At 37.3% G+C, this 26,309-nt stretch overlaps 1 protein-coding gene across 3 annotated transcripts in view; it reads left to right on the forward strand.

Moving 5' to 3' along the window:
* Window positions 1-12,685, forward strand: part of PCDH10 (protocadherin 10) — a 32,934-nt gene extending 20,249 nt beyond the window's left edge. The window contains exons 5-7 of one of the 3 annotated variants that reach the window (XM_057381800.1): window positions 6,561-6,656; window positions 8,686-8,760; window positions 11,049-12,685. In XM_057381800.1, the coding sequence (XP_057237783.1) occupies window positions 6,561-6,656; window positions 8,686-8,720 (131 nt within the window). In that variant the 3' untranslated portion in view covers window positions 8,721-8,760; window positions 11,049-12,685. The remainder of the gene's footprint in view (window positions 1-6,560; window positions 6,657-8,685; window positions 8,761-11,048) is intronic. The other 2 variants (XM_057381801.1, XM_057381802.1) reach the window with 2 other exon arrangements.
* The last annotated feature ends 13,624 nt before the right edge of the window (window positions 12,686-26,309 follow it).

The raw sequence follows: 26,309 nt of genomic DNA on the forward strand, positions 1-26,309 counted from the left end.
GTTTTCAAAAGTCGTTTCACAGTTGAATCTTTAGGAATTAGACCATTATTTTATTTAAAATAATTTACGACAGAGCACAGTTCAGCTTACAATCATTATCCATCTCCCTGAATTAGATTAGAATAAATGACCTAGAGGAGAAAAATGCTCGTGTRTTTATACCAGGACAAGAAGTGCCTCACAATCCTTTGATTATTTTTCAAAGGATTAAAAAAAGTGCATGTAAATATTTATTGTGTATTTTGATCTAGTTAGGATCATAAAGGCCCAATTCTGTATGCCAGGTTTTGTAGCACAACATTTTCTGCTGATGTTTGACATAAATATTTGAAAAGATGTTTTAAGCAAGAAGTCTTTAGTGTCTTGAAACAACTTTCAAAAAAAAAAAAAAAGAAAAAGAGAAAGGAATTGCACTTTGGTACAGTCAATATGATAGAAGAGTAATTCTTTTTCGTTTTTTATTTGTTTAGTTACATCTAGTTAATGGAAATTATTTGGACAGTTTGATCACAGCTGTGATGCATTCTATTTGCATAAACATCAATAACACCTATTTTGAATAGGACACYTGATTAATTTTTAAAAATGAGGCCTGTCTGCATTTTTACTTTTAAAATTAGCTGATGTGATTTCTAATATAAATCAGGTACAAATTTGTGAGCTGTCTRATCCCTCCATTAATAGTTTTTTAATTCAATCTGTGATTTTCACTCAGATTTGAAGTAAAGAGGCTCAGTAGTGAAACCAAAGAAATTAGCACCAATAAATTGCACATACATATTGCAGTTCTTGGAGTAAGAAGAAAACATTGTAACACTGGATTTAAAAAAAGTTATACTGAAACAAAGTTTTTATTGGCATGAATAAACAAGTTTTATRTGYTCAGTCCRAGAGTTGTTCCTTTGTGAACAGGAYARTTTTGTGCTCAAAAAGAACATTAAAATTATGTGGCTATCCTGCCACAGTGAAACTCTTTACTTATATTCAGGTATTTATCCCTGGGACAGGATACGACTCTGATTTCTGCACAAATGAGACTGATTTTACCTGTGCAAAATTTCTCAGCAGAAATGGAGACTCAGCTGAAAGGCCACCATCCAATAATGCTAAGAAACCTAGTGGAAAACTTTTCTCAAAAGTTCTAGTAGAGCATTCCCATTTTTGCTGTGTGTGAAATGCTGAGATTTATTTGCTTATACCTCAAGTTTGCTGCTTCAGATGCATCATCTCTGTTGGGTAAATAAATCTCACAAAAACCCTCCCACCCCTGAAATAAACACATGTGCCAATTAAAATATAAACTGAGGGAAAGCAGGGCTGTGATGTATTTTTACTCATGACTGTAGAGTTTGTGATCTCAAATAAACCACTTCTGATGATTTAAGGGTTCAGTGTTTATTGCATAACTTCTGAAAGGTATTTTTATCTTACATTCACGACTGGTTTGCGTTCCTCAGAATGTATTCCTCATGCAGCTCCTGCTCAAGGGAAGAACTCTTCCAGAGCATTATTGCAGCAGGAGAAAGGAAATGGATAGTTCACTAAGMCAAATTAGAAAGGAATATATAAATGTGCAAAGATAACTTGGCTGTAGCTCAATAAAACCTATAAATTAAATTATTTTAATCAAATTTTATGGAAATAATGAATATAAGAGAGCAAAATAAGCATTCTTYTTTTAATTTTAAAGCATAGATATTAGCTCTTATATTTAAATAGTATTTGCTTCAATCTTTTTATGTAACTGTGGTCTTAGACAGAATTAACAGTACCCAGTACTGTACTAAATACTGATTAAAAATTTTGTCCACCTTTAGGTTTGCATATCTTTTATTTTAGATTACTCTAAAGCTCTTTCCAGCTACAGTGATGGAAAAGAAACAAAACTTTTGGTTTTTTTAAAAAGTTTTATTTGAAAGACAATTTTAATTTTTGTTTGTCTTAAAAATACATAATTTCAACTATTCCTTTTCCTCTAATAGCTGTGAAAGTCTTTATTTTCTAGTTCTGAGTRGAATGCATAGAAGTCTTGTGTATGTCAGCTATCTCTGACTGGTGCTATATTTATTCATTTAGGTCAATTTTGAGAGTGCTTATGTGTGCTGTGCATTTACCATCTGTGGAGACTTTYTGTTTAAATTATGGGATACCATTTTCTGTGTTCTCACCAGTGGAGGGTGAAGAAGACTGAAAAATCCAGCAGAAAGACTTCTTGAAACTTCAGAGCAATTTTTAASATTGCTGTGCTATGCTGGTTTAAAATCCCAAAATGCCTCTTGTCCTATAAATTTAAATCCTATGACAAAAGTAATCTAGCCACTTCAGGACACGAGTCTCTCTGGGAAGCACGGAGATGTTTGCAGTTAAAATTTTCAAAGGCACTGAAGTTATTTATTTTTGATAGGCAGATTCTATCCATAATAAATAAACGCCGTTCTTCAGCACACAAACCTCCTCATTGTGACAGTCAGGGGCTGGAGAATTAATTTCAAAGGGTTTCCTTTCCTTTTTCTCACTTTTYCTTGCCTTGACCTAAGTAGGAAAAATAGGGAAAACCATTTAAARGATGCAACAAATAGCCAGTAAGAGAGGAAGGTGCATCTTGTTTGTCATGTTTGGACAAGCACCCTGTAGGGATCGGTGTTGCTGTTGATCTGGCAAAGCTGTAAACAGCTCTGTTTGTGCATTAACCACTGAGAATCCACATTTCCGTGCTAGTAGTGTGATGGCTGCTGCTGGGGAGTAGCTGTGAATGTGTTTGTTTTAGAAGCATGGTATGGTGAGGTCAGAAAAGTGGAAAAATTAGGTGGTGGGTACCTTTCCAGAAGGTACAATTAAAATATAGTGTTTAACTTCAATGCCTCAGGAAATGTTGGAAGAACCAGATATGAAGTTGAGTCACTAAAAATCCAAACTCTTCTGAGATAGTTTGATATCTTTCTTTGATAGAATAATGGTCCTCATTGGTTGAAGAAAATATAGTGGCCACAGAGTAGCAAATTTTYAGAAYYTGATATCTTTCTTTGATAGGATAAYRRTCTTCAKTGGTTGAAGAAAATATAGTGGCCACGGAGTTAGCAGATTTTCAGAACTTGATTCCTAAATCCTTTCTGAAAATTGCACCCATGTATGAGTTGCAAGAGTAAATCTCCATTTCTTGCATAAACATGAACCTTTTTCATGTGTGTAAAGGGTGTTACTTTACATGACATTTTTACAGTCAGAAGTAATGTGAATGAAAAAGGTAAATTAAAGGCTGCAGAATAGATTCCCCAAAGAAGTAAAAGGATGACTGACTCCTGGTTTTGCAAGTGAGCTGAATCTCCTGACTTTATCTTTTCACCTCCAGCATCACGGCTGCATTCAGCCCTGGAAAAAGATCCATTATGGAACTGCTTGAATGCAACCTTTCTTTATTCATAAGGAATTTCATAGATGCTGATATTGTGGATTCATCTTTTGTCAGAGTAAAATTCTGTCACTTTGTGACTCCTTGAGTTGACTGTTTGGGCTTTAATTTAACATCCATCTGTGCTCAATTGGAATTTAGATGACAATTGAATGGAGCTGCACACAGCTGTGCCCATTGATAGGAACTGAGATCTAAAAAAGTTCCACCTTACAAATGAGATGCAGTAATAACTTTTATTTTTTCTGCTCTGCTTGAGATAAAGAKCTGTGTGCTTTGTTCTCACACTGTTCTTCTAAGGAATTAAATGGGGTCCTTTCCACCACTGGAATGTTCTGGTGTGCACTCTCACTYTCTCTGGCCTGCCTTTAGCCTGTGTCAATCAGCTTTTTTCCCCAGCAAGTCTGGGACGTGGTGCCAGGGACACTCCTGGAAGCAGATTGAATATGATCACACACTGTGGCTCCTRTATATTGCTTGATATGGCTGAGAAATTTTAATAATGTGGATATAAATCATTCCATTCTGGTAAGTCTCAAGTGACAAAGAATGGTGATGGGMAAACTTTGTTTATGGATAGGAAAAAAAAAAAAAGCCAATATGTGATTTTGAAAATGAGAAGTTTGAAAGGTTTGTGAGAGGGTTCCATGATACACTTCAGGGTGTTATCTTGGTAAACTGGGAAGGGCTCCCTGAAATCAGAGTGTGTGCTGCTGGTGATGAGCAGTGTGCTTTGAAATGGAAAATAAAACATTCAGAAAAAGAGTGGGAWCACACCTGCCTGGTCCTAATGCCAGCCAATCCCTGCTAGGACAGGGAATTGCTGGAATAAACATCATGGCAAAGATAAGTTGGGTAGGAATTCGCTGTCTGGTGCTGATGTAATGCTGTCAAGCATGTTACCTCAYGTAAGAGCAAGTAAATTTAATTATTTCGGGCCAAATCCTACATGAATAATTTAGACACCTGTGAAGGTCACCAAATGGTGATCTACATGTCTGCTTCTCCCTCGAATCTATGGGGAACTGAGGCACTTAGGAGCAATTTAGGAGGAATGGTTCATATCCCTCCCCTTCTCCCCAGGGCACTGAAAATTTTGAGTCACATTATAGCTGGCCTTTAGTGTATTCTGCATTGGTTAACCATCAAACTGAAATGTTCATCTTCAGGCTTGTCAGCTTAAAGAAATGTGTACTGCAGATTTTGTAAGAATGCAATAAAAATGGTGAATTTTGAAAGGAAAASCCAATCAAACAGCAAAAAGAGATAGAGAAAAAAAAAGAAGATTGAGGAGAAGAAATTACTGTTGCATACAAACACATAAGCAATTTTTATAAAAAGATAATTAAAGAAAAGAATCAAATGTTAGTTTTACTAAGGATAATACCAAAGTTATTAATTTATAATGAATTGCAAAGAATATGAATTTGATGCTAGAACTTGTATGCAATTAGAGTAAGTGCTAAAGGAAAATCTGGAAATATTCTTAAGAAATATGCCTTGTGCTGTAAGTTTGACATACATCAGGAGTAATTTGGGAGTTACTGAATAGGTCTTAACACAGTATGTAATTATAAGAACTCTTGCAAAATTAAAAATTCTGTTCTCTGACTTTAACGGTGATGTCATGTATTATCTTCAGAGTTTTCAGGTAGATAATACAGTTGTAATTGWACAGAAAGACAAAGAAGCTTTATTCCCACTGTATCTTGTGGGAAAATGGTCTTTTGTATTTTTATGGAGCATTATAGAATATAGCTTAGCACTTTCTGTGCTGAATTGTAGTAACTAAAAAGCATTGTTTCRGTAGTAAATAATCAGAACCAGAGATAAATCAAATCTGACATCTTCTATGCCTCTGGGCTGTTGCTGGGGGTGGAAAAGAAAATTCTCTGCATTTAGAACAGAAAATCAAATGCACATAAAAGTATCTTGTGTGCAACAGAACATTGATGACAAAATCCAGGACTTGATTCAAAAAATCCTTCTCAGTCATGTGCTTGATGTAAAGCACATGTTGATTAAGGTCACTGCTTAAATGAACTGGGACTTGGGTAGTTGTTCTTAAGAACTGAAAAAAGCTTTTTGCTTTTTTTTTTTTCCCCTGAGGATTAGCTAAATCCAGGTAGCATATAAATCTCAGAGCACCTAATAACGCCAGCAAAACATTATTTCTGTGGCTGTCATGATGTGTCAGCATTTGTATCAGGCATCTCTCTTGCCACATGAAAATAGTTACATGTTCCAAACATCAAAAATACCCAAATACCTTTAAAGGGTGTATTTTCCAGTCTTGAAATGAAGCTAAAAGAAGTGGCAATATATTTAAATCAGCAATTTGGTCAATAATTTTATTTTATTTTTTTTAAATGATGGTAATCTGTGTAAGTTGCTGGTCTAGAACTTGATGTTCAAATTAGAAAATTGGCAATTTTGGACTTAAGTACAAAGGACAAACCTCTCGCCTCCTTTCCCTGGAGTAGGTAACACTATTTGTCAGGCTTCCTGCATTATGGTCAGTGCAGCACTTTGGCATGGCTGGAAATTCTTTCTTGAGCTGATCTAAATGAATATAGACATGGAAATGTATGCACTTAATGAAAGGAGAAATAAACTATATGTGGTTACATAGTTTTCTTTATACAAAGACAGGGTTTTTTTGGTTTTTTTTTGCATAATCATATTTGCTCCAGAAATAAAGATATACTCTCAAAGAAAGATTTTAATGGTCTGTGGAGATGATTTATTTAGCTAAAATCAAGCCTGCTTCCAGAAAAGTTTCAGCACAGCAAAAAAAACTTTTGCCTTTTGGCCTACTCGAATTTATTCACAGCCTGAAGACCTGATGCTCACAATTGGTTTTCTTGTTTCAYGTGAAATCTGAAAGAAGTTTCCTTTGAACTAATTCATGAGGAAAATAATATGAGTAAAATGCTAGTTTTATATTTGTGTACCAAAGTTTATCAGACTGGATAAGACACTCTCTTTTTATAATGCCATTGATGGAATATTCATAAAAGATTATTATCAATGCTTTAACAAACTTCTTTAAGTAATAGATCATTTTGAAAAGAAAKAAAAGCATACTTTATGGATTGCAAAATATACTGAATTGATGCCTGCAGTGACTGCAATGCTTTTTTATCCACAGAACATGGGTGGCAGCAGAGTAATCCCCATCCTACATCCCCCAGCCCCAGCCCCAGCCGTGTGTCTCACCCTTTACCTGGATGCACCACTACGAAGGGTGAGGGAGCTCTGGTAGTTTACTCTGCATTCCCGTGCTCTTGTTGACCTCTTTCCAAAAAATAGGGATGCTGATATCCAAAACTCAGCTCCAGGTTAACTGGAGCAGCCAGGTTGTTTCATGCAGAATACATTCCACCGCTGGAATTAGGTCCTGATMTCTATTTGCTTGGGCTGGGGTAGAGCAGGAATTGTGAATTTGCAGTCTGTTGGTTGTTTGGTTGGTAGAATTTTCCATTTTTGGCTCTGGTGGAGTTGATGTGACTCAGTGAAGGGCTGTGTTTCACCTGCTGCAGTTCACCTGTGGGCTCTAAGGCAAACCATCAAAATGTCAAGACAGTTAAAATCAATGATGCAAATTTAAAACCAGACTTGCTGTAACAGATACGAGGTGATTAACTCCTTTTTTTTAAAATTATTGCTCGCTGCAAGTGAAGCCAGAATAGCTGGGCTGTTTCTGAGTGAAATGCAGGGAGTTACAGCCTCCGTTTGCTGTGCCCTGTGGTTGCATGGTGAGGCACACAGGTTGTACAGGGACCCACAGGAGATAAAAGCCCATAGGGGAGAGCCTATGTAAGGACAAACATTGCTTGGATGTTGTGTGACTTTAAAGAATTTAGATCTGAAACAAAATAAGAGTTTACCTACTGGCTTTACCCCTGTTCCCCTGCTGCACAGGTTTCTTTGATTTAAAAGAAAGGGGTTGAGGTCATCTTTCTCCAAAGTGAAGGGGGATCAGGAGTATATCAGTAACAGCAACAGCATGCCTGGTATTTGATATTCTTGGGAGRTTTTATCACCCAGCAGTTCCTTTAGGCTGTTGGCATTTCTGGGGGTGCTCAGCAGTTGTTCTGTTAAGAGCAGGAGTAATGCTGCAGGAGTTTATGGAGCTCTTGAAATACAGTCCAGRGGGAAAGTGGCAGTAGTTGTAAAAGGTGTAGGATGTGGTTTTTTTTCAATGCTTGGGTTGCCAGCTGTGGAGGGAAGCACCGGGCCCTTTCTCTGTCCCTGTTAGGTTAGCTACCTCTGCTAAGCTGGTGCAAAATTTGGTTCAGAGAGTTGGAGGGTGTCCCAAGCACAGGCAATCCCTTCTGGGCTCTGCCAAAAGAGGAAATGCTCCTGCCTTTAAAACTCATTTTTATAAAGTACTTATCAAGTTTGGGTGCAAGAGAGTGATTCGCAACAGGAAGATTTATTTAAGAGACAAGAGCTTTACTGCATTTTCTGTAAGGTATTTTCTGTTCATTTCTGATCCATGAGCTAGGAATAATCACTGCATACTTTATTTTCTCTTTCCTGTTTCTTATGTTAGTGGTTTTAGTTTCTTTTTCTGTTCAGCTTCCACTGGCATCTTTACATGTCTTCTCCTATCAGTCTACATAGAAATAGCTCACTGTGGATGGGAGGCTTATTAGGGGTGTATTGAGCGACAAATGACTCTTAATATATTTTTGACAGATTTTATTTTATTTTATTTTATTTTATTGTATTTTATTTTTATTTTATTTTATTTTATTTTTTAATTTTTAATTTTTATTTTTTAATTTTTATTTTTTAATTTTTATTTATTTTATTTGTCTATTTTATTATTTTACTTTATTTATTTTGTTTTATTTTTATTCCTTATGCATTAAGTGCTTTTATACTGCAACACTCAAAATCTTTGTTAAGTTGGCTAGAGAAGGATCAATAGTGAACACAGCACAAATCCTCTACCCTAAGGATTTTAATTGTAATGCTTGTGATTCATTAATCATGTTGTTCACCTCAAATAGTATGAGAATATATGTACAAGTGGTATAATTACATTATCATAATTATGAATGCTTATTATTAAAGCTGTTTTTCTGACTAGTACCCGAACTCAYACAGACTTGAAGCTTCCCTGTTTACCTATTTCATAGTTTGGAAGAGGAGATGAAATAGGGATGAAAAAGAGAGCTGTGATCTCAGAGGAGATATTAGGCACCAGAAATTATGGTGTTCTTGTTCCAGCTCTTACACTGACTCTGATACTTCCATTTCTATAGCACTTGCCATCTCTGGATCTCAAAGTGGATTATAAAGAATAGTGATTTAAACCTTCCTGCACCTCTAGGAGATAGGTAAGCAATATTATTCCCATTTTACAGATGGAGAAATTGTGATACAGAGAGGCTTAGTGTTTCTTATTGAAAGTTTATTTATGAGCACACATGCATGCACACAGAGAGAACCAGTAACAGATGTCAGAACTTTCATTGCCCTCTTTTTTAAGTTGACTCCATCCTCCTTTCCATTTAACCTCTCTGATTTATATTCCCCATCTGTAAAAAGACGGAAACTGGTATAGACATGCAGAGATTTGCTTGCACAAAAAATTTGTAGGCAAAACAAGAAAAAAAGCCACACAAACACAGAGGATGAAATTTGCCTTTGAAATCCAATGCATTTTATGTGTTGGCAGAGGATTATTTTAAGATTTGGGACAACAATTTTTTTTAGGTGGGGAGAGATGCTAGTGTTCTGCAAACTGATGCATAATACTTAGTTATTGCTGTAAAAGGGCCTGATTGTTTTGTAACAAAAGCACATAAACTGAAGATTAAAAATTTCAAAAAGCATCAATTTACGTGGCAAAAGGCCRGACACAGCCAGTAATGCCATCTCTGTATTATCTGAAGGATGGTGCTACATCAGAGAGGAGCAGTGCAGGACAGCAGTGACCACCCCAACTGTCCCCCTGTTTCTCTTTCTCCCAACAAAATCCTGCTGTGCCTCTAATGCAGCACGGGTTCCTCAGTGGCAGACACCAATCTAGACAACTACACTTAAATATTTACAAGAGAGCTGGAATTATGACTGAACTTTGGGGAGAAAAGTTTTAAAGACCCAGTATAAGTCTTRTTATTTCTATTGCTATTATTGGAACAATTGTTTCTTGTAATATTAAAGCAGATGCTTTAAAAKATGTCTAGAAACTGGATTAATCTGATCATGTACTGCATCAAAACATCATGAACATTCTGATCTCATTAATCTTAAACACAATGTTTAAAAAACATCTTGCAGAAGCTTTTAAAAATTCTCTCTAATTCTGCTACTAATTTACTACAGAATTGAAAGATTTAAAACATCATCTATTGGATGTTTTAATTTTAACAGCACATCTGGCAGTTGWCAGTATGTTGAACAGATAGCTTTTACAGAAATGTTTTTTACATTTTTCTGTCTGCACCCTGTAGCACAGATAAACTAGATTAGATGAACACCCATGGTAACATTTTCCTGTAAGTAATCCAACTTCCCTGTGATACAGTAGCTGGATTCCATACATTTACTGGTGAATATATATAGGGATTAAGTATRGTTAATATATATATTTATGTTAAATGGAACGGAGACTGGATGTGCTTATGTGTCAACATGCAACTTGTGCATGGATTCCTTGGTTCAAAAAATTCATTCGAAAATTAAGATTCCTTTTTGTTTCAGTTGTAAAAACCTCATGCAGAGAAACAGAGTGGATTTCAGGGAGGGATTTAGTTTGATTTGGAGCTGAGGTAACTCCTGATTTTATCACTACAAGCTTTACCAGATAATAACGGCGCTGATGCTAATTATAATACTTCAGCAAGCGAGTTAGTTCCTTGTTTTAATGTGTGACTGAGATCAGAATTTAACCTGGGGTCTTGCTGAATGCTAGCACAAATCATTTGTTACTTTTGCTCCCAATTACAGTTGAAGTAGCCAGTGTCTTGAGGTGATACAGCTACTGCAGCTGGTGGATTAGGGTATGGCTCTGCTAATGCATTGACCTTCTTCATCCGTGTAACATGAGTTAATTTCCAGCCTGACAGTAAATGCTGAAATTTGAATTGTAGCACTAATGCACCGCTTTTTTTCATCTGTCAAACCAGACTAAAGGGTCATTTGGTGATGAGGATAATGGCTCACTTTGAAAGAGAAGGAAAAYCAGCTTCTGAATCTTTGGGGGAATTCTAGATCTTGCTTTAAATAACAAGCTGAACTAGGGAAAAATTAGGCTGTGAAATTCCAGTAATGCTTAACCTGTAAGTCTGAACATTTGCCTTATCCTTATACAGATTCTGTGCAGGCACACTGGAATATTTGCCGTGACGTGTTAGGCTGAATAATAAAACAGCCTATGAAATTTGGTATTCAGGCTCTCAAGCCTCAAAAAGAGGCTTTCTCTGATAAGTGAATCAACATTAAACTGATTGCTGTCATGGGAATTTCCAGTGACAGTTTGTGACAAGTTTCGATTGTTTCTCTACTCTCTAAGAAATCCTAAACCTAAGAACTGTTGGAGGCTGATTTTTTTATTTATTTATTTTTTTTTATTTTTAAATTTTTGTTCCTCTCAGAAGTGTCTTTCTTTCTTTCCCCGCAGCACGGAAAAGGATATGCTAGTCACTTCTACAGGACTTACCTGAAGCAGCATGATTTGCACAAAAGAAAAGTCGACCAACAAAAAGCATCAACTTTCAACTTCATTATCTTGGCCATCCAGTTCTGTGTAACTGAAGGATTYGTGTGCTGTTGGAGACATCCTGGCCAACAATAGGACCTAATTGCTCTCAGCAGGCCTGAGAAATGAGTTGAAATGTGTAGAACTGTAGAAACTTCGGAGGCAACGGATCTTGCCTCTCTGATCAGTGTGTGCCTGTTTACAGCACTATATATCTTTCTCTCTCCAAAATGTCACTGMGCCCTTTAGATGTTTATATTCACCACAAAAAGCCAATCGTACAGATAAAAGAGATGTGCATTATAAATGCAATATCACTGTTTTAAACTTGACTGTTTTATATTATTTTTGTGTGATCAAGTGTTCCCCAAACTATTCCAACTTTACAAGAGAGATTGTGATCATGTTCTTTTCACCCGTGGGTCATAAAAATGTTGTTAATCTGAAGACCCACAAAATTATCAAAGACATTTCTGTAGTTTATACACCGTGTTGCAAAGTGTTTACTGTACTATTTCAAAGCTTCTAAATAAATATAAAATATATATATATTATATTATATATAATTTTCCGAAAAACGTGGTACAACTTAGTTGATTTTTAAATGGATTCATACAGTCTACACCATACACTAAAGTGAGAAGATAATTCAGGGTTCCTAAGCTATCCTTGCTAAAAAACAAAAAAGAAATAAACCTTTAATAGTACTTCCCCAAAATTGGTATTTTGGTCAATCCTGTTTTTCTTGTTTAACTGAAAAGAAAAAAAAAAAAAAAAGGAAAAAAAAAAGCTGTAAGCAGCAACATTTTGTCTAAAAGTTGTAAGGAATTCTCAATGCCAAAGATGCAGCTGTCAATATTACCCGAATGAGCGCTATGTACTATCAGAGGTATAAATCAATCACTCGTCATTCTTTTGATTACGTTTCTATGGTTTTTAATTTGGAATCACGGAATCTTTTTTATAAGGCTCTATAAATCCACCTGTATATGTTGTTAAAAAGAACACTGGGTGTCTGTACATTTTGCAATGTAAGATATAATGTAAGTGAAGTTAAGTATTTTAAGAAAATCATCCCRAGCTCATAAATATGTATACATACATACATACACACACACACAAACACCCACACATCTCTCTTTGACATAGTTTTGTGAAACTATACAAATATATTGCCTAAAAAAATATTTCTCTTGTGGCTAGGAATAGTTGTTGATAGAATTCAAATTGCCAAGGCAAAGTGGATGCCAGGCTCTTTCTGTTGCAAAGGAGATTTCCAATTAGGAACGTGGCACATTCTCAGCTGACCCCTCTCCTGTTGGAGTTAAAATGGTGTTGGCCACCATCTATGTTGGGAAAAGGATTAAGCCCTTGCATATAATCTTTATGTTCTGTAATAATTCTGTGGTCTGAGACAGTATCTTAGAGCGTTTCTTTTCTATGAGATATTGAAAAAAAAAAAGTAAAATTTCGAAGGTAAAGTTTAAAACTACTTTCATGTCCATGGAGTTTAAAGTACCATTTACTAAATGTAAAAATCTAGTAAAATTTTTTTCTTTTTTTTCGTGCTGTGATTTTTTTTCCCCTCCCACTGTACCTTAATATGTCAAATAATGAAATCAAATGAGAGCACACATGGTATTCACACAGCCAATGCCTGGCCAAATTTGAACCAGTTCCTGCTGATGGTTCAACATGGAGTAAAACAAGAGAAAATGTCTCTTTTTATGCAGTGGAGTTTGGATCATGCCATTTTACAGGAATTCTGCTGTCCCCACCAGTGCTGCCATGGGATGAATGTGTGAGACTCCACTGCTGTGTCATAACAGAGTTTGGGTTTCTTCCTTTTGTTTGTTGGTTTTGGGTTTTCTTGTTTGTTATAATGACAGCTACTATTAGATAGGAGTGTATAAATCATCTGTATGAAAACCATCCTGCTGTGGATCCAAATACATGCCAGGAATCCGATATTCCTGATCAAATCCCTGATCAAATGAGTTCTTTGTGCACCTAGTGGACTAGGCCCTGAAGTTATTAATTTAATATTCCAAACAAAACAAAAAAGCTCATTAAACACTTTAATSTGCACATCTAGCACATTTGTATAAGACAAATTTTTTTATGAGAGCCTTTTAAAAATGCATTTTATACAAAACACAATCCAAAAATCCCACAAACAACTTCAAGAGCTATTGATTTGAGCAAGCACAACAGTGCAATGTTTCCTCCTGATGTAGGTAGCAGAACGTTTAGTTTAATAATTCTTTTAGTTCTTTTAGTGCCTACAGGCTTCCGGAATTTCATGGAGAAAAGCAATGAAATTTGTGGCAAATATTTCTTTTAAAGGAGACTGTTAAATTCTGGTTTYTGCTTTTAGAGCAAGGAAGTCCTTGCCATTCTTAATCCTGTTTTGAATTTGTTTCTAAGTAACTTTTCAATATAGATACATATTGTAAATTATGGTTGTGTTCGGTCTTTGGGAGGAAAAGGAAATTSTTTTGTTTTCTATTTCATGAACAGCCAAAGTGTTTCTATTTGATGAAACTACGTTCATATTTTGCATGCCCTCTTTTTTTCTGAAAAAAATTATTAACCTTAACATGTCATGTCATTAATTCATTTCCAAAACTGAACTCTTTCCATCAAGTGTGATATACATACAGATTAATTTATCTTTTTTATTATTTTTTTAATGTCAAATAYCATTGGCGTTGGTCCATATATACACAGAAATCCTTCTGAGTTCACTGGGAGAATCCAGAAGGAATGACAGGATGCAGAACTGTGAAGCAAAAGGAAGATTTGAAGTGCTACAGCCTCAACTCTCGAGATAAAGCAGCAGCTTTTGCTGATTTCCCTGGCTCACTGTGAATTTTGATGCGCTAACATTTGATGGCACAAAGTTTGGGACACATTAAAACCCAGTACAGAGGTGCTGTCACAAGAGAAGGGCAAATTGGGCAGCACAGAGGCTCAAATGATCCCATTTCTTTGTTGAAGTGGGAAAATGCCATGGAAATTGTCTTGCTCAGCATCTCCCACGTGTTTCACCATCTGCAGGGATGGGAGTGTCAATGCCTTCAAACCTCAGCTGCTGTATTTGCCTCTTCCTTTGAGCACATGTGGATGGTCTCTGATTTGCACATTGGGCACAACAGTGAGCTGAAGCAATCAGGAAAAATTTAGATTGGATATTACAGGGAAATTGTGAGACCCCAAAAAATTGGGATAAGGAAGGTTTTGAAATATCCTTCATCAGATGTTCTCAAGAACAAGTGAAAAACACCTGCCAGGGATGATTTAAGTGTACTTAAACTCGCCTCAGAGAAAAAGCAAGGCCAAGGCTCTCAGCCCTGTTGTTCTGCAATGTTCCTGGTAAGGATTGCTAAACTTTGGAGGAGGTAATTTGTGTGCAGCTGTAGGGGTAAGAACATTCTAGCCTCCAATCAGCTCTTTGAAGCAATGCTTAATGTTTAAATTTACAATTTATCGGCATAATAGAACAAGCTGCCTGTGAGAAGAACTGTCTTTGGAGTAAATTAAAGTTCAAGCAGAGAAGACAGGGTGTTATAAAAGAACAAAATGGAATCAGGTCTGTAAATATTTTTTTTTTCAATTCCTGATTTAGATATGTAGGAATGGATTTCTAAGCACCTTACATATTCAAATTCTTCAAAACCAGGCTTTAGTTTCGTCCAGATTAATTTTTCCAAAACTTAGAAATTCTAAAACATTTCACTAGTTGAAATAAAATTCAATTTTTTAATGCAAGTTTTTGCTAACATGCCTATTGATTGAAGGACAAAAGGTATTTCCATGAACATATTCCTGAATTATTGGAACAAGGTGTAGTCATGTTTCATCAGTACTGCTGCAGAATTAAGTGAAATGAAAACACATAGATAAATACAATTTGTAAAGATTCCTGCATTGTAGCCACTGTATATTTGTGGGGGGAGATGTGTGTGTGTGTGTGTGTATAACTATAGCTCAAATTTTGGTAAGTTGCCATGAGAATTTTTCTTACAGCTCCTATCAGTAAAAGTAAASAGAAAGGTAGAAACACTTGTATKGTACTACAAAAMTARACTTGTTGCTTGGTGTAGAATGRAGTTTTGCATTCCCAAATTAAATTCAGCCCCTTCTTCATGCATTATACCCACAACCAAGCACACAACTCTTTTTTTTTACTTCCCAAGTGTTACCTGTCCATAGGAAGGTTGTTTTGTTTTTTTTTTTTTCATTCTTTTTTAGAGTAATATCATTCCTCAGGGTAAAGGGTGGATAAATAGATAGTCTTCCTAGGCTGATAAATTGCAGTTGCAATTTTGCAAGGCTGTTAAATATTTGTATGTCTTACTGGGAGAAAGCCGATTATATCCTGCCACTGTTCTGTGTTCAAGTCTGGAGTTTTATGGCATTTGGACTTTTGAATTAAATTCTATACAAAGGTGTAGGGGCCAAAATAAGCATCTTTGATATATATTTAGGTTTTGCAATTTGATTGCAAAGCACTGACATCAGATGTCTATAAAAATATTGTTTATTCTATTTGCAGTAATGTAAAAGGCAGCCAGTAGGAYTTTATTGTTAAAATATTGTGCTTTGACAAATTCTGAAACTGTGAGTTAAATCCTTTGCACTGATTCCTACAATCAGAGATCAAATTCTTCTTAAAGAGCTCCTTMATTTTATTTTGTCTCTGAGAAATGGATACATATATATACATAAACAAATATACACAACCATTACAATCCATTGTTGAGCATCTGTGTTTTTGTAGATATCCTCATATGTAAGAAATAAGCAAAAACTTGGACAGATTTCTTGAAATGAAATTGTTTTTGAATTTGAMTTTGTTAATAAAGTTCATGATATTGGCAGACATCAAGAAAAATGAAATCTCTGTGGGTGTAGTTCTCCAGAAGGCAAAYGCTTCACTTAGGAAGCATCTTGTCAAAAAAACTGTATAAATGCAACCGCTGGAAATCTTGCTGAGTCAAGATGAAAGATGCTGTGCTAAAGCTTTCTTGTTCCCTGCATCAGCACTGATTAAAGTGTCCTCTGGATGTTAACCACTTTAGGCAAGCAGAAGGTACCAAAAATTGCAGACAGGGTTCAGATGTTTACCAGTCTTGCTGAAGAGAGACAAGAGGTGAATATATACTGAAATATATATTGATCTATATTACACAATATGGGAAAAAAAAACCCTCTTGAAAATACAAGGAAAGAGAATGCATTGAAATACATGCAACTTCAAAGGTTAAAGTTTATCTGATGCTCAAATTAGAAGCATATTTTTGATTATTCATCTTTGATTTGCACTAATATCGAAAAGCAATGTGTTGTAACAAAACGTTCCAACTACATTATAAAGAGAATGAAACCAAACCAACCTTAAGTTTCAGAAGTCTTGGATCCAAACATTCAGGTTGCAAAACTGAGCTGTATTTTATATGCATCAGAGAATAATTCCATTAAAGGCAGTGGCCCAAGTTGCAGTGATCTSAAGGAGAGCAAAAGGAAGTTTTTGTTTCTTTCTTTATGCATTTTTAAGCAAGAGCAGCCTGCAATAAAATTATTTGACATCAGAGAAGAGAAACTTCACTAGCTCTGCTTTAAAAAGCAGCACAATCCAGCCTGAAAATTTGCAAGTTTGGAAATGGCTTTGTGTCAGTGTAAAATAGGCATTTCTGATAATTTAATCTCAAAGCAAAATGACATAAAAAGTTAAATGATATAACTGTTTAGGTTTTCTATTAAGATAAAGAAAGAAATTCAGTCTGAAAAGACAGGACTGTTTTTATCACGTTTTTATTATGCAGAAGTTCAGACAACTAAAATTTCATTGGAGCAGAGTATTGTTACACTGCCATAGCTRTTGGTAGAAAATGTGAGCAAAACAAGCAAAGAAAATATGAGCCTCGGCCTCATGGATGTTTCAGAAAGTTTTGTTCTGGAAAGTAACAAACAAGTCTTAAGGACATTATCTCCTTTCAGACCTAGACTGAAAGATATTTTCTATCACCTTTTCTGGTCTAACATTCTTGGTGTACAAAAGAAGTGGYTTGCATGTTCACCTCAGTGGAGAGACAGCGTTCCCATTTGTTGAGAATAACAGGGAAAAAATACCTAGATGAAGCCTGATGTYAAAATTGCCTAGTAATTCCATCCCCATGACTAGAGCTTTTCTATACAGGTTTCAGAATAATTTAGGGCTAAAACTGTATGGGATAGTGATGGAAAAGCAGTGGTGTGGCAGTGTTCCTGTGTGAGGGAGAAAAAGAGAGGAAGAGAGAAAGGGAGAGAACATTCTCTGCTCTTCCCAGTCTCACAGACAACAATTAATTGGTACTTAAATAGTGTTTTGTTCAGGAGCATAAACATCACAAAAGGAGAAAGATTTCACCATGAGAGCAGTATATTTGTTGTGGCTTATGCTATCTGGGAAAAAAATAAAAAAAATAATAATAATTAAAAAAAAATTAATGCAAGCAAACATTCTCCTGATCAGTCCCCTGAAGATGAGGCTAAATGATGCCCTTGGATCTCACAGCCTTTCAATTTTTGAAAGAGGCTCCATTTTATTTATATTCTGGCTGTCAACAAAGCAAGAGAAGAGAGACAGTGTGCTGGAAGTTTAAGATAGGTAATTAATATAATCTAGGGGGAAAATGCAATATACCTTGTAATAATATCATTGAACCTCTCTGAGCTGCTTGAAAAGATCAGTTAAAAATTAAGCAAACAAGCAAACAAAACCCAGACACCCCCACGTCCCCACACCACCACCAAGGACAGGACCAGCCCCAAGACTCCAAATTCAAACATTCTGGAACATTCCTCATCCTATTGTGAACATCTAACAATTTATACAGACTTCTTTCCAGATATATTATTATATATCCTACTTCAAGTGCTACTTTTTAAAGGATGAGACTTCATTGTGCTTTTCACCATTTATGTCAGCTATTTTTGAGGGATTCCTGTCTTTGTGAATAGTCAAGTAACAGACTCAACAGTCTAACCTAAATTTTCCTTTATAATTATAGATGGAGTTTAATTAGCCCTTATCATAAAGAAATGGTGATTAAGTTTCCTGGGTTTCATTTTGATTCCTGTTGTCACTTGCCATATTACAACACAGGAATAATTTAATTTTACTGTTAATGAAATAAAATTTTGTTCTATTTAGTAAATCTGATCTAAAAAGTAGCCCTTAACTGGAAAAGTGTGAGGCAAAACAAAGTAGCTTACTGTTTTTTATTTTCATATAAATAATTTCCAAACTTACCACTGCTCAGGAATAAGGGCATGAAATGCAGCAACAGAAAATATTTGAAGTGTGCATGCTGATTTACTGGACTGGAGAAATTGCTTTCCTGTTTCCTTTCGATCTGGAGTAAAGTGGAGACCACTATTTGCATGCAAACCTTTTAAAATTCTTAATTCAGAGAGTTAAATCTACCACTTTTCCGAACACATGGCTAACATCTACAGATCTAAAGCTTAAGGGCAAAAACCTTATGTTCTCAACCCAAATATAACTGTCAGCACTGGAAAATCTATGGAAATTGAAAAAATGTTTATTTTAAAGGTAGGTATTTATTGACTGCTGTTCTGTGCCCTTTTATRTCCTTCATTAGTAACCAAAATATARTCCAATGTTATGACAGATGCCTCACTATCCTTATTTTCCTGAAGCATAACTGAGAAACTTCATACTGCAGTTTATTGCAGAGGTGGGAACAGAACCTTGTTCCTAAATCAAAATAATAAGGGGAAAACCCACTGCAGCAGTGATTATGCAATAAAATAAAGTAAAATCACACGGGTGCCACCATCCTGAGCTCTCCCCACATCCAGGTTAATGAGCTAACTAGCAGTCTAGAGTGCAATATGCAATTTGGTGCCCTTGGTCTCTCTGTCAAAAGAATATATAATTATTCTTTTCAGAATGGGACAGCTTCAAAGAGAAAAATGAAGAGCTCTTCATCTTTCCACTCAGAGCCCAAATCCTTTTGGATTTGATGATTAGGGAGGGTTGGGAAAAGGAAATTGGGTTTAGATCCTATCATATTAAAGAAGCATTTGTCCTCAGCGGCCGAGATGATGAGCAAATACTATGAAAATATGGCATGAAAAGGGTCTCTATCAGCATTTCTTTGCCTGCTAGATTTCTGTCCCAGACATGTTTTCTGCAAACACCTAAAAATTGGATCCTGCTTTGTTAACATGTTTGTTAAGATGTTAAAGACCAGATACCTAAGATTTCCTCAGATGGTGACTTCTGGAATATTTCACCAGGGTGTGAGAAACCTGTATCCAGCTCTTCCCATCTCATGTAATTTCTTCATCCACATCCAGATCGGAAGGATTTCTAAACAGCAAGTGGGGGATTGTCTCCTTTTCTGCTGTCTCAGTCTGCAGGAACATTTACACATCTCTTGGTTCAGGAACTGGGCACGTTTTCCACCTCCCATGGCTTATCACTGATTAAATACAGCGTGTTTAGCACTGTGCAAAAAGTTTTGCTCTGTAGGGGCTCGTGGCTGACACAGAGAGTGGCACTGGGTGTGTAACAGAGCCATTAGAGAGCTTTCTTTCCTGCCAAAGGGAGAGGTAAAGAGAACAAACAACCCCTGTTGGTCATGAAGATGAATTTCATCCCCCTCTGAGACACTTCAGCTGGCCTGGCAAAGCACCTTGAACAGGTAAGATGATGAGAGATTGGTGGAAAGGAATTAATTTGAAGAATTTTGTGCACTCGCCAGTATGCATGTGAAATCCTGCTTCAATTCCAGTTTCATCCAAATAAACCAAGGAACTAAAAAAGGTAGGATCTTAGCCTGCTACAGATGAGCATCTTGCCCTGAGAGGTCCATTGTAAAAAGGGAAAACTGGCACATTAATCAAAACACCAAATACCTGTGTAGAGCTACAATATTATAGCTGAGTGAATAAACATAAATAATCAATGAACGCAAACTGAATTGAAAAGTGAGGTATGGGGTTGTCCCTCTCAAAGTCATAGCACACAGAGCTCACAGCTTAGGGAAGAATAAACGAGCCAATATAAAAAGGTATCTGAATTAATCACTCTGCGTTCTGGAGATAAGCTGATTATACCAGAAGTTTGTCAATTTGTCAGCAGCCATGCAGACTGCAGTTTCCAGGCTATATCATTAGAAGTGAAGATCTCTCTCTTCTCCCATCCTATTCCCAGGATTTGTGTTCCCTTAGGGCTTTCAGAGAAGAAGGGAGAGAGCAACAGAGACTGTTCTGTCTTGAAGCTGGTGTGAATACCTCTCTGGATTGATCTCATATTTTAACACCCTGTTGTATTCCCCCTGCATTTATTCAGCACACAGGAGCTAAATTGGGAGAAAATGTCTTTCTCAAAAGATCAAAACCTCAGGAGGCTTTGAACCCTTAAATAATATGGAAGATCACAAGAAGCCCATTCAAGTCAGAAGAATCTGCTTATCACCTTGAATTATATCAGTACCATCTTTCTCTTCATTGCCCTCAGAATGGGCAGAATCAAAGATAAAATAGCATTAGGAATGATACCCCATGGCCTGCTGATTTCTGCCTGCCATTTGTATGTAAAATCACCAGCAGCTGTCATGATCAGAAAGCGTGGTAGTCTGTGTTGGAGGGGATAAACACACACAGAAAAAGAGGAGGGCTTTCTTCCTTAAGGGAAGAAGGCAAAACAAAATAGGAATGAAGCAGGTTTGGACAGAGCAGGTGGTGAATGAATAACTAACAGTGCTGTTTGAGGAATATGGGGCAAGGGCTTTATCTATGTGTGTATCTCAGTATCTCTCTCAAAAACTGAATGGAAAATGCTTTTAAGCATCAGGCATTTTTATTGGGTTTGTTTCGGTACAGCAGCCACTACAATAAGCACATTTTGGAGTTTCAGAAGGCTGCAGCTAACTCTGCTATTTGGGGGATGACACCACCTGCTTCTCAGCATAGGGAGCTCACTCTGCTGGGACTTCATCGTGGTTTGGTTACCTTTCTCCAAATTAAATGGGGAGCAGCCATCCCTATGGAAACATCCCTTGGTCTGCACTCAGGCTGAAGAGCAGCTCTTTCACAGCTCATAGCAAAAACAAAATCAGCTGTTGAAAGTAATTTTTATCTAAAAATACTTGGTGGCTTGTCAAGGTTTAGGGCTGATGTTCTCCAATTTCGTGCTCCCACTGAAATCACTCCAAACCAYGSRCTGCTGGTTCCCTCTCCCMCTCCCCYTGCAGCAGGGTGGAGAGGAGAACTGGAGGCACAAAATAAAAGATCACAGGTTGAGATAAAAACAATTTGCTGCAAACAGCAGTGAAATAAGAAAAGGAAGAGAAACASCWACAATATCGRTAACAGAAGTGTGCAAGGGAGGTGAGAGAGTCACGTGCAAATGCTCACCACTGTGCTGTGTGGAGCTGACAATCCATGATACCCCAAATTGTGAGGGAGCTCTTCCCCTGTCCCCAGAAAATGATGTGGGATGGTAYAGAATAACCTCTGGGTCCTGGCCATGCCCTGCTCCTGGYTACTGCAAAAATTAACCCTCTCCTGGCTGGAACCAGGGCATTGTCTCCAAACAATTATTTAAAAAAAAACTATTTCTGAGCAACCACAGGTCAAAGGGCGCCAGGTATAGTCAATATTTTTCAAAAGCAAGTTGCTGCATTAGATAAGAGCCCGACTTCCTTTCTGCCACAATTACGGATGCAGCATTTCCATCATCTTTATTTCAACATTAGGCTTCCTTTGTTCAACAAACACAAGATGCATTTACAGATGTCTGCTGGGAGGGCACCGTGAATTTTTCTTGCTCCTTTGCTGCATATTTATGCAATCCATGCTGAGCACTGTTTTGCAGGTAGGAGTTTATGCACCAAACAATGTTGAATTCCTCTTGTTTGTAGATTGTGCAACTTTCAGCTGGTGGAATCTCATCTGTTACATCTGTTAGCACTTCACTGGGAAGCATCTTTCCTTGATGGCCTGCCACTCTTCAAGAAGGATCCTTCCCTTTTGTTCCTAATCTCTGCACAGCATTGCTTTCTCTTCGTTAGATGGATCACTTCTCCAGAATTCACAATCTTTAATAAACACATCATCACACAAAATGCTTTCATCTATTCTTTAGATTTTGTAGCATCTCTAGAAATTATTTTGCTCCTTCTACGTGTTTTGCATAAAGTTGTCAGCAAATCTATTTACTTCACTCTCGGAGAACTAAAGTTTTTACTTTCTAAAAAGTCCCTTTGTTCTTCTCCCAGTTCAGTAGCTATTCATCAGATGGCTTGCACTCTTTGGTGGTGCTTTTTTAACCATTCACTGTGACAACTGAATTGATCATACACAAGCCCAGGGCTCAGATATCCCACTGGTATCAGTGTAAAAGAAAGATCTGAGATCCAGATTGTTATTATATGCAAAATACTTGCAGCAGGGTCTTGTATTTTTACATGCCAGTACATCTAACAAATTGATACCATCCAATTTCCCCATAAAAATATACTCGGCATTCTGTAATAAATATAAAAAAGTTACTCACATGTATCAAAAAAATTCTGCTTCGTATTGTATGTGGTTTGCTGATTAATGAAAGGCTGCAATGAATCATGAATCAAACAAAGACAAAATATCCTTTCTTACCCATGCCTGGGTGTGGACATCAGATTTTTATTTATCGGTACTAATACAAATATAGCACATAGGATATCCACTTGTAACAGTTTAATTAGTAAAGTCAATAGGGATTTAGACAACCAAATAGAGGACCACAAGGGAAAATACCAACAATGAGAAGTGGGAACTCAGTCCATGTGGAACTGAAATTCAGTGGTGCTTCATAAAAGATATGTAGGAAAGTTGGCCTGGTGACCGAAGGTAAGCAGGGATGAAAAAAATTGAACATTAGAGCTTTTCTTCACAAAATTTCAATTCTGGAATTTCACTGCTTGAGTAAGAACAGACATTAGTCTGGGGACTCATGACCTTCAGAACTAATGGAGACAAAACACTCAAGTTCAGGTGTGGATGACCTTTTGAACCTTTGCAAGTTTGAATTGTTGCATGTTTTAGCCTAGATTGATCCCATCCAAGTTTAGACATCAGCACACTCAGTGGAGCTGGACTGTGTGCCACAGCCACAGACAATGATCACCCACTCATTGCTGGGGCCACGGGTGGGTGACACCTCTTTATCTCCTCTCCCACCTCTCTTTCCCTCTTTTTCCCATTACAATTCCCTCTCTTAGGGTGACCATACATACAAGCATGGCCATACACTCCTTTTCCAATTAGTTGTATTTTTTTTCCCTCATTTACAGTTTCAAAGCAGCGGTTCTAACAAAAGCTGTTGTTGGGTTATTTAGCACCATTTCACTTTAATCCATCCCAAGGGATCCTTTAACAATGAACCCTTTGCCCTGCCTCAGAGGTGGTTTCAACACTCCTGTCACTGGTCACCAGGGACAGGACATCAGTGCTGCCCCTGCTCTGTCCCTTGTGAAGGGTCAGGAGGGGAAGCCACATGAGGAGCAGCTGATGTCACTTGGTTTGTTCAGCCTGGTGGAGACTGAGGAGACTGGAGAAAAGGGGAATTCATAGCTGTCTATAACTTCCTCACATCTTAATGGCTCTACTTCAGACATTGTCTCATAGCTTTTTGTAGTTTTGCAATATTATTTCCCAATTCTGTGTTCCCACTGAAGCACTCCAAACCACGTGCTGCTTGCTAGCTCCCCACTCTCCTTTCCCCTCTCCTGTGGTGGGATGGAGGGGAGAATTCAAGGCACAAAAGGTGAAGATCATGGATTTAAATAAGAACAGTTTGCTGGAAGCAGCAATAAAATAAAAGCAAACATAGCAGAAAGAATAACGATCCCAGAGTGCTGAAAAGAGGTGGATGAGTCACATGTGATCATTCACCTGACTGAAAGGGACTCCTTTCTTCCTCCTCCTCCTCCTCCTCACTCCCCTCCGTGATGTGGAGGAATAACCTCAGGGTCCTAGTCTGTCCAGGCTACAGCAGAAAATTAACCCTGGCCAGAACCAGGACAAAGCTTTATATTTTTCTCAAATTGTGGTGCCTCAAACTGCACACAGTACTCAAGGTGAGGACGCATGTAGGTGCTGGTGCCCAAGCTGAAGCCCTTGACAGGAAAGTGGCATGTCCATCTCTGTGTGAGCATTGCTCAGCAATAACAAAATCATCCCTGAATTATCAACCCTGTTCACAGCAGAAATCCAAACACACAGCCCCTTACCAGCTACTATGAAGAAAATTAACTCTACCCTAACCAAAACTAGCAAAAAAATTAATTCTTTAAAACATTTTAGTTATTTCTAACCATTATTTTAACAGAGAAAATAGCAGCTAAAGTTTTAAATCAACAACAGAAACTCGGGTGGCTACTGCAGTTCATTATTAGCTCGGAAGAAAACAGAGCAGCCACTATTTCCCTAATTGTCCTTAAAGTCATTATTACATATGCAAGTACAATTTGGTACTCTCCAGAGCCTTTCCCTCATTACACTCTGTGATTCACTAAATTACACGATTGTGATTAGTGCTGCAATGGGTGTCCAAGTGGTATCAGGCAACTACAGGGCTCCTTTTGCCGAGGTCAATTTAATTACATTGTGCATGACAGAAACCAGGCCAACTGAGTGCTGCCTTTGCCATCAGCAATTGACACCTGAGTGTTAATGAGCTGGTAATTAAGAGTTGGCACAGACAGGCACATTTTAGTGTTTGGGACTGGGATTACCATATGCTTCCATGTCTCTGTGCTAAAAGCCTGAAGTTACTCATTTTCCAAAATACATGGGATTTTAAGATAAAGGGAAATCATGGCATTGCAAATAACAAGCAAGAAAACACTTTTAATCAGGACTGAGTGCTGCCTGTCAAATTCTTCTGAGAAATCTCCTCCTTTTGTAATAATTTTGTAGTATTTTATTTTTTTCTGACACATATTGGATTGGGTTAGTGTGGCCAGGTTTTGGAAGCGGGGTGTGGGGAGGAGGGGAAGACTATAGGGTGCCTTCTGTGAGAAGCTGCTGAAAGTTTCCTCCATGTCCAGCAGAGCCAATGACAGGGCTGGGCTAATTGGAAAATGGTGGTAACAACTCTGTTTTAAGATTTTACTTCTCATTATCCTGCTCTGATTTTGTTAGTAATAAATTCAATTAATATTCCTCATATCCTCATCTCAACCCATGAACCCTTCATAGACTGTTTCTCCATTCTCCAGCTGCAGAGAGCAGCTCTGGTGGGTTCCTGGCTCAATCTACTGCATTTATTTACCAATTTATTTACCAATACATCCTCGCACTGCAACTGCCTGTAATCAAAGGCAAGTTTCAAAGTTCATTTGTAAGCAAAGAAGCATTGTTATTAATTTCACTCCTGCTATTTGGCCTAGAAAGATTTAACCAGAGCTGAACCTGGATTGAAAAAATCTTTCTTGCAGTTTAGAAATCAATGTAATATGTTTCTCAAAGAAAAGAAAAAAACAAAGTTGATAAACATTAACAGACATATATTTTATTGTTAAGAAGCTATAAATAAGAAATGTTAATTGTACTGATTTTTTATTGATTTCCCTAAGTTGTTGCACTATATTTTTTATTTTTAAAACTAAATTTTGTGTTCCAGTCTCTTCACAATACAGCTTTATAGAAAAGTTATATAGCTCTGTGCTTCTAAACACCCAGGATGCAAGTTCTCGAATCCTTTGTATCATTCATAATACTGGTTTTAACTTTTCGTGGTGCTTTTCTCAGCCAAATGCCAATTCCCAGGCTCTTCCTAGAGAAACAGAAAGGCATCCTGGGTTCATCTACAGGGTGTCACTGAGGGAGATCAGAATGTCTGGCTGCTTTTGCAGGAGGGAGGAGAGAGGCAAAAGGCAGCTCTGATGGAGATGCTTTCCCAGCACCTTTACTCTCCTTTGAAAACAATCTCTGCAGAGTGTCCAAACTTATGAAGAAGAAAAGAGGTGATGAAGGAGTGTGATCCTAAGGAGAACTGAAAAGTGGCTGGCATGATGGAGAGGCTCATGACAGTTCGGTAGGGGGAAGGTGGGGAAGGAGGCTGGGAAATTAGAGAGAATAAAAAGCTATGTGGTAGGGAAACCACCTCTGAAACATAAT

Source organism: Malurus melanocephalus, unplaced genomic scaffold (genome assembly GCF_030028575.1).
Source record: "Malurus melanocephalus ecotype Western Australia unplaced genomic scaffold, MMel_1.1 scaffold_531, whole genome shotgun sequence".
NCBI lineage: Eukaryota > Metazoa > Chordata > Aves > Passeriformes > Maluridae > Malurus > Malurus melanocephalus.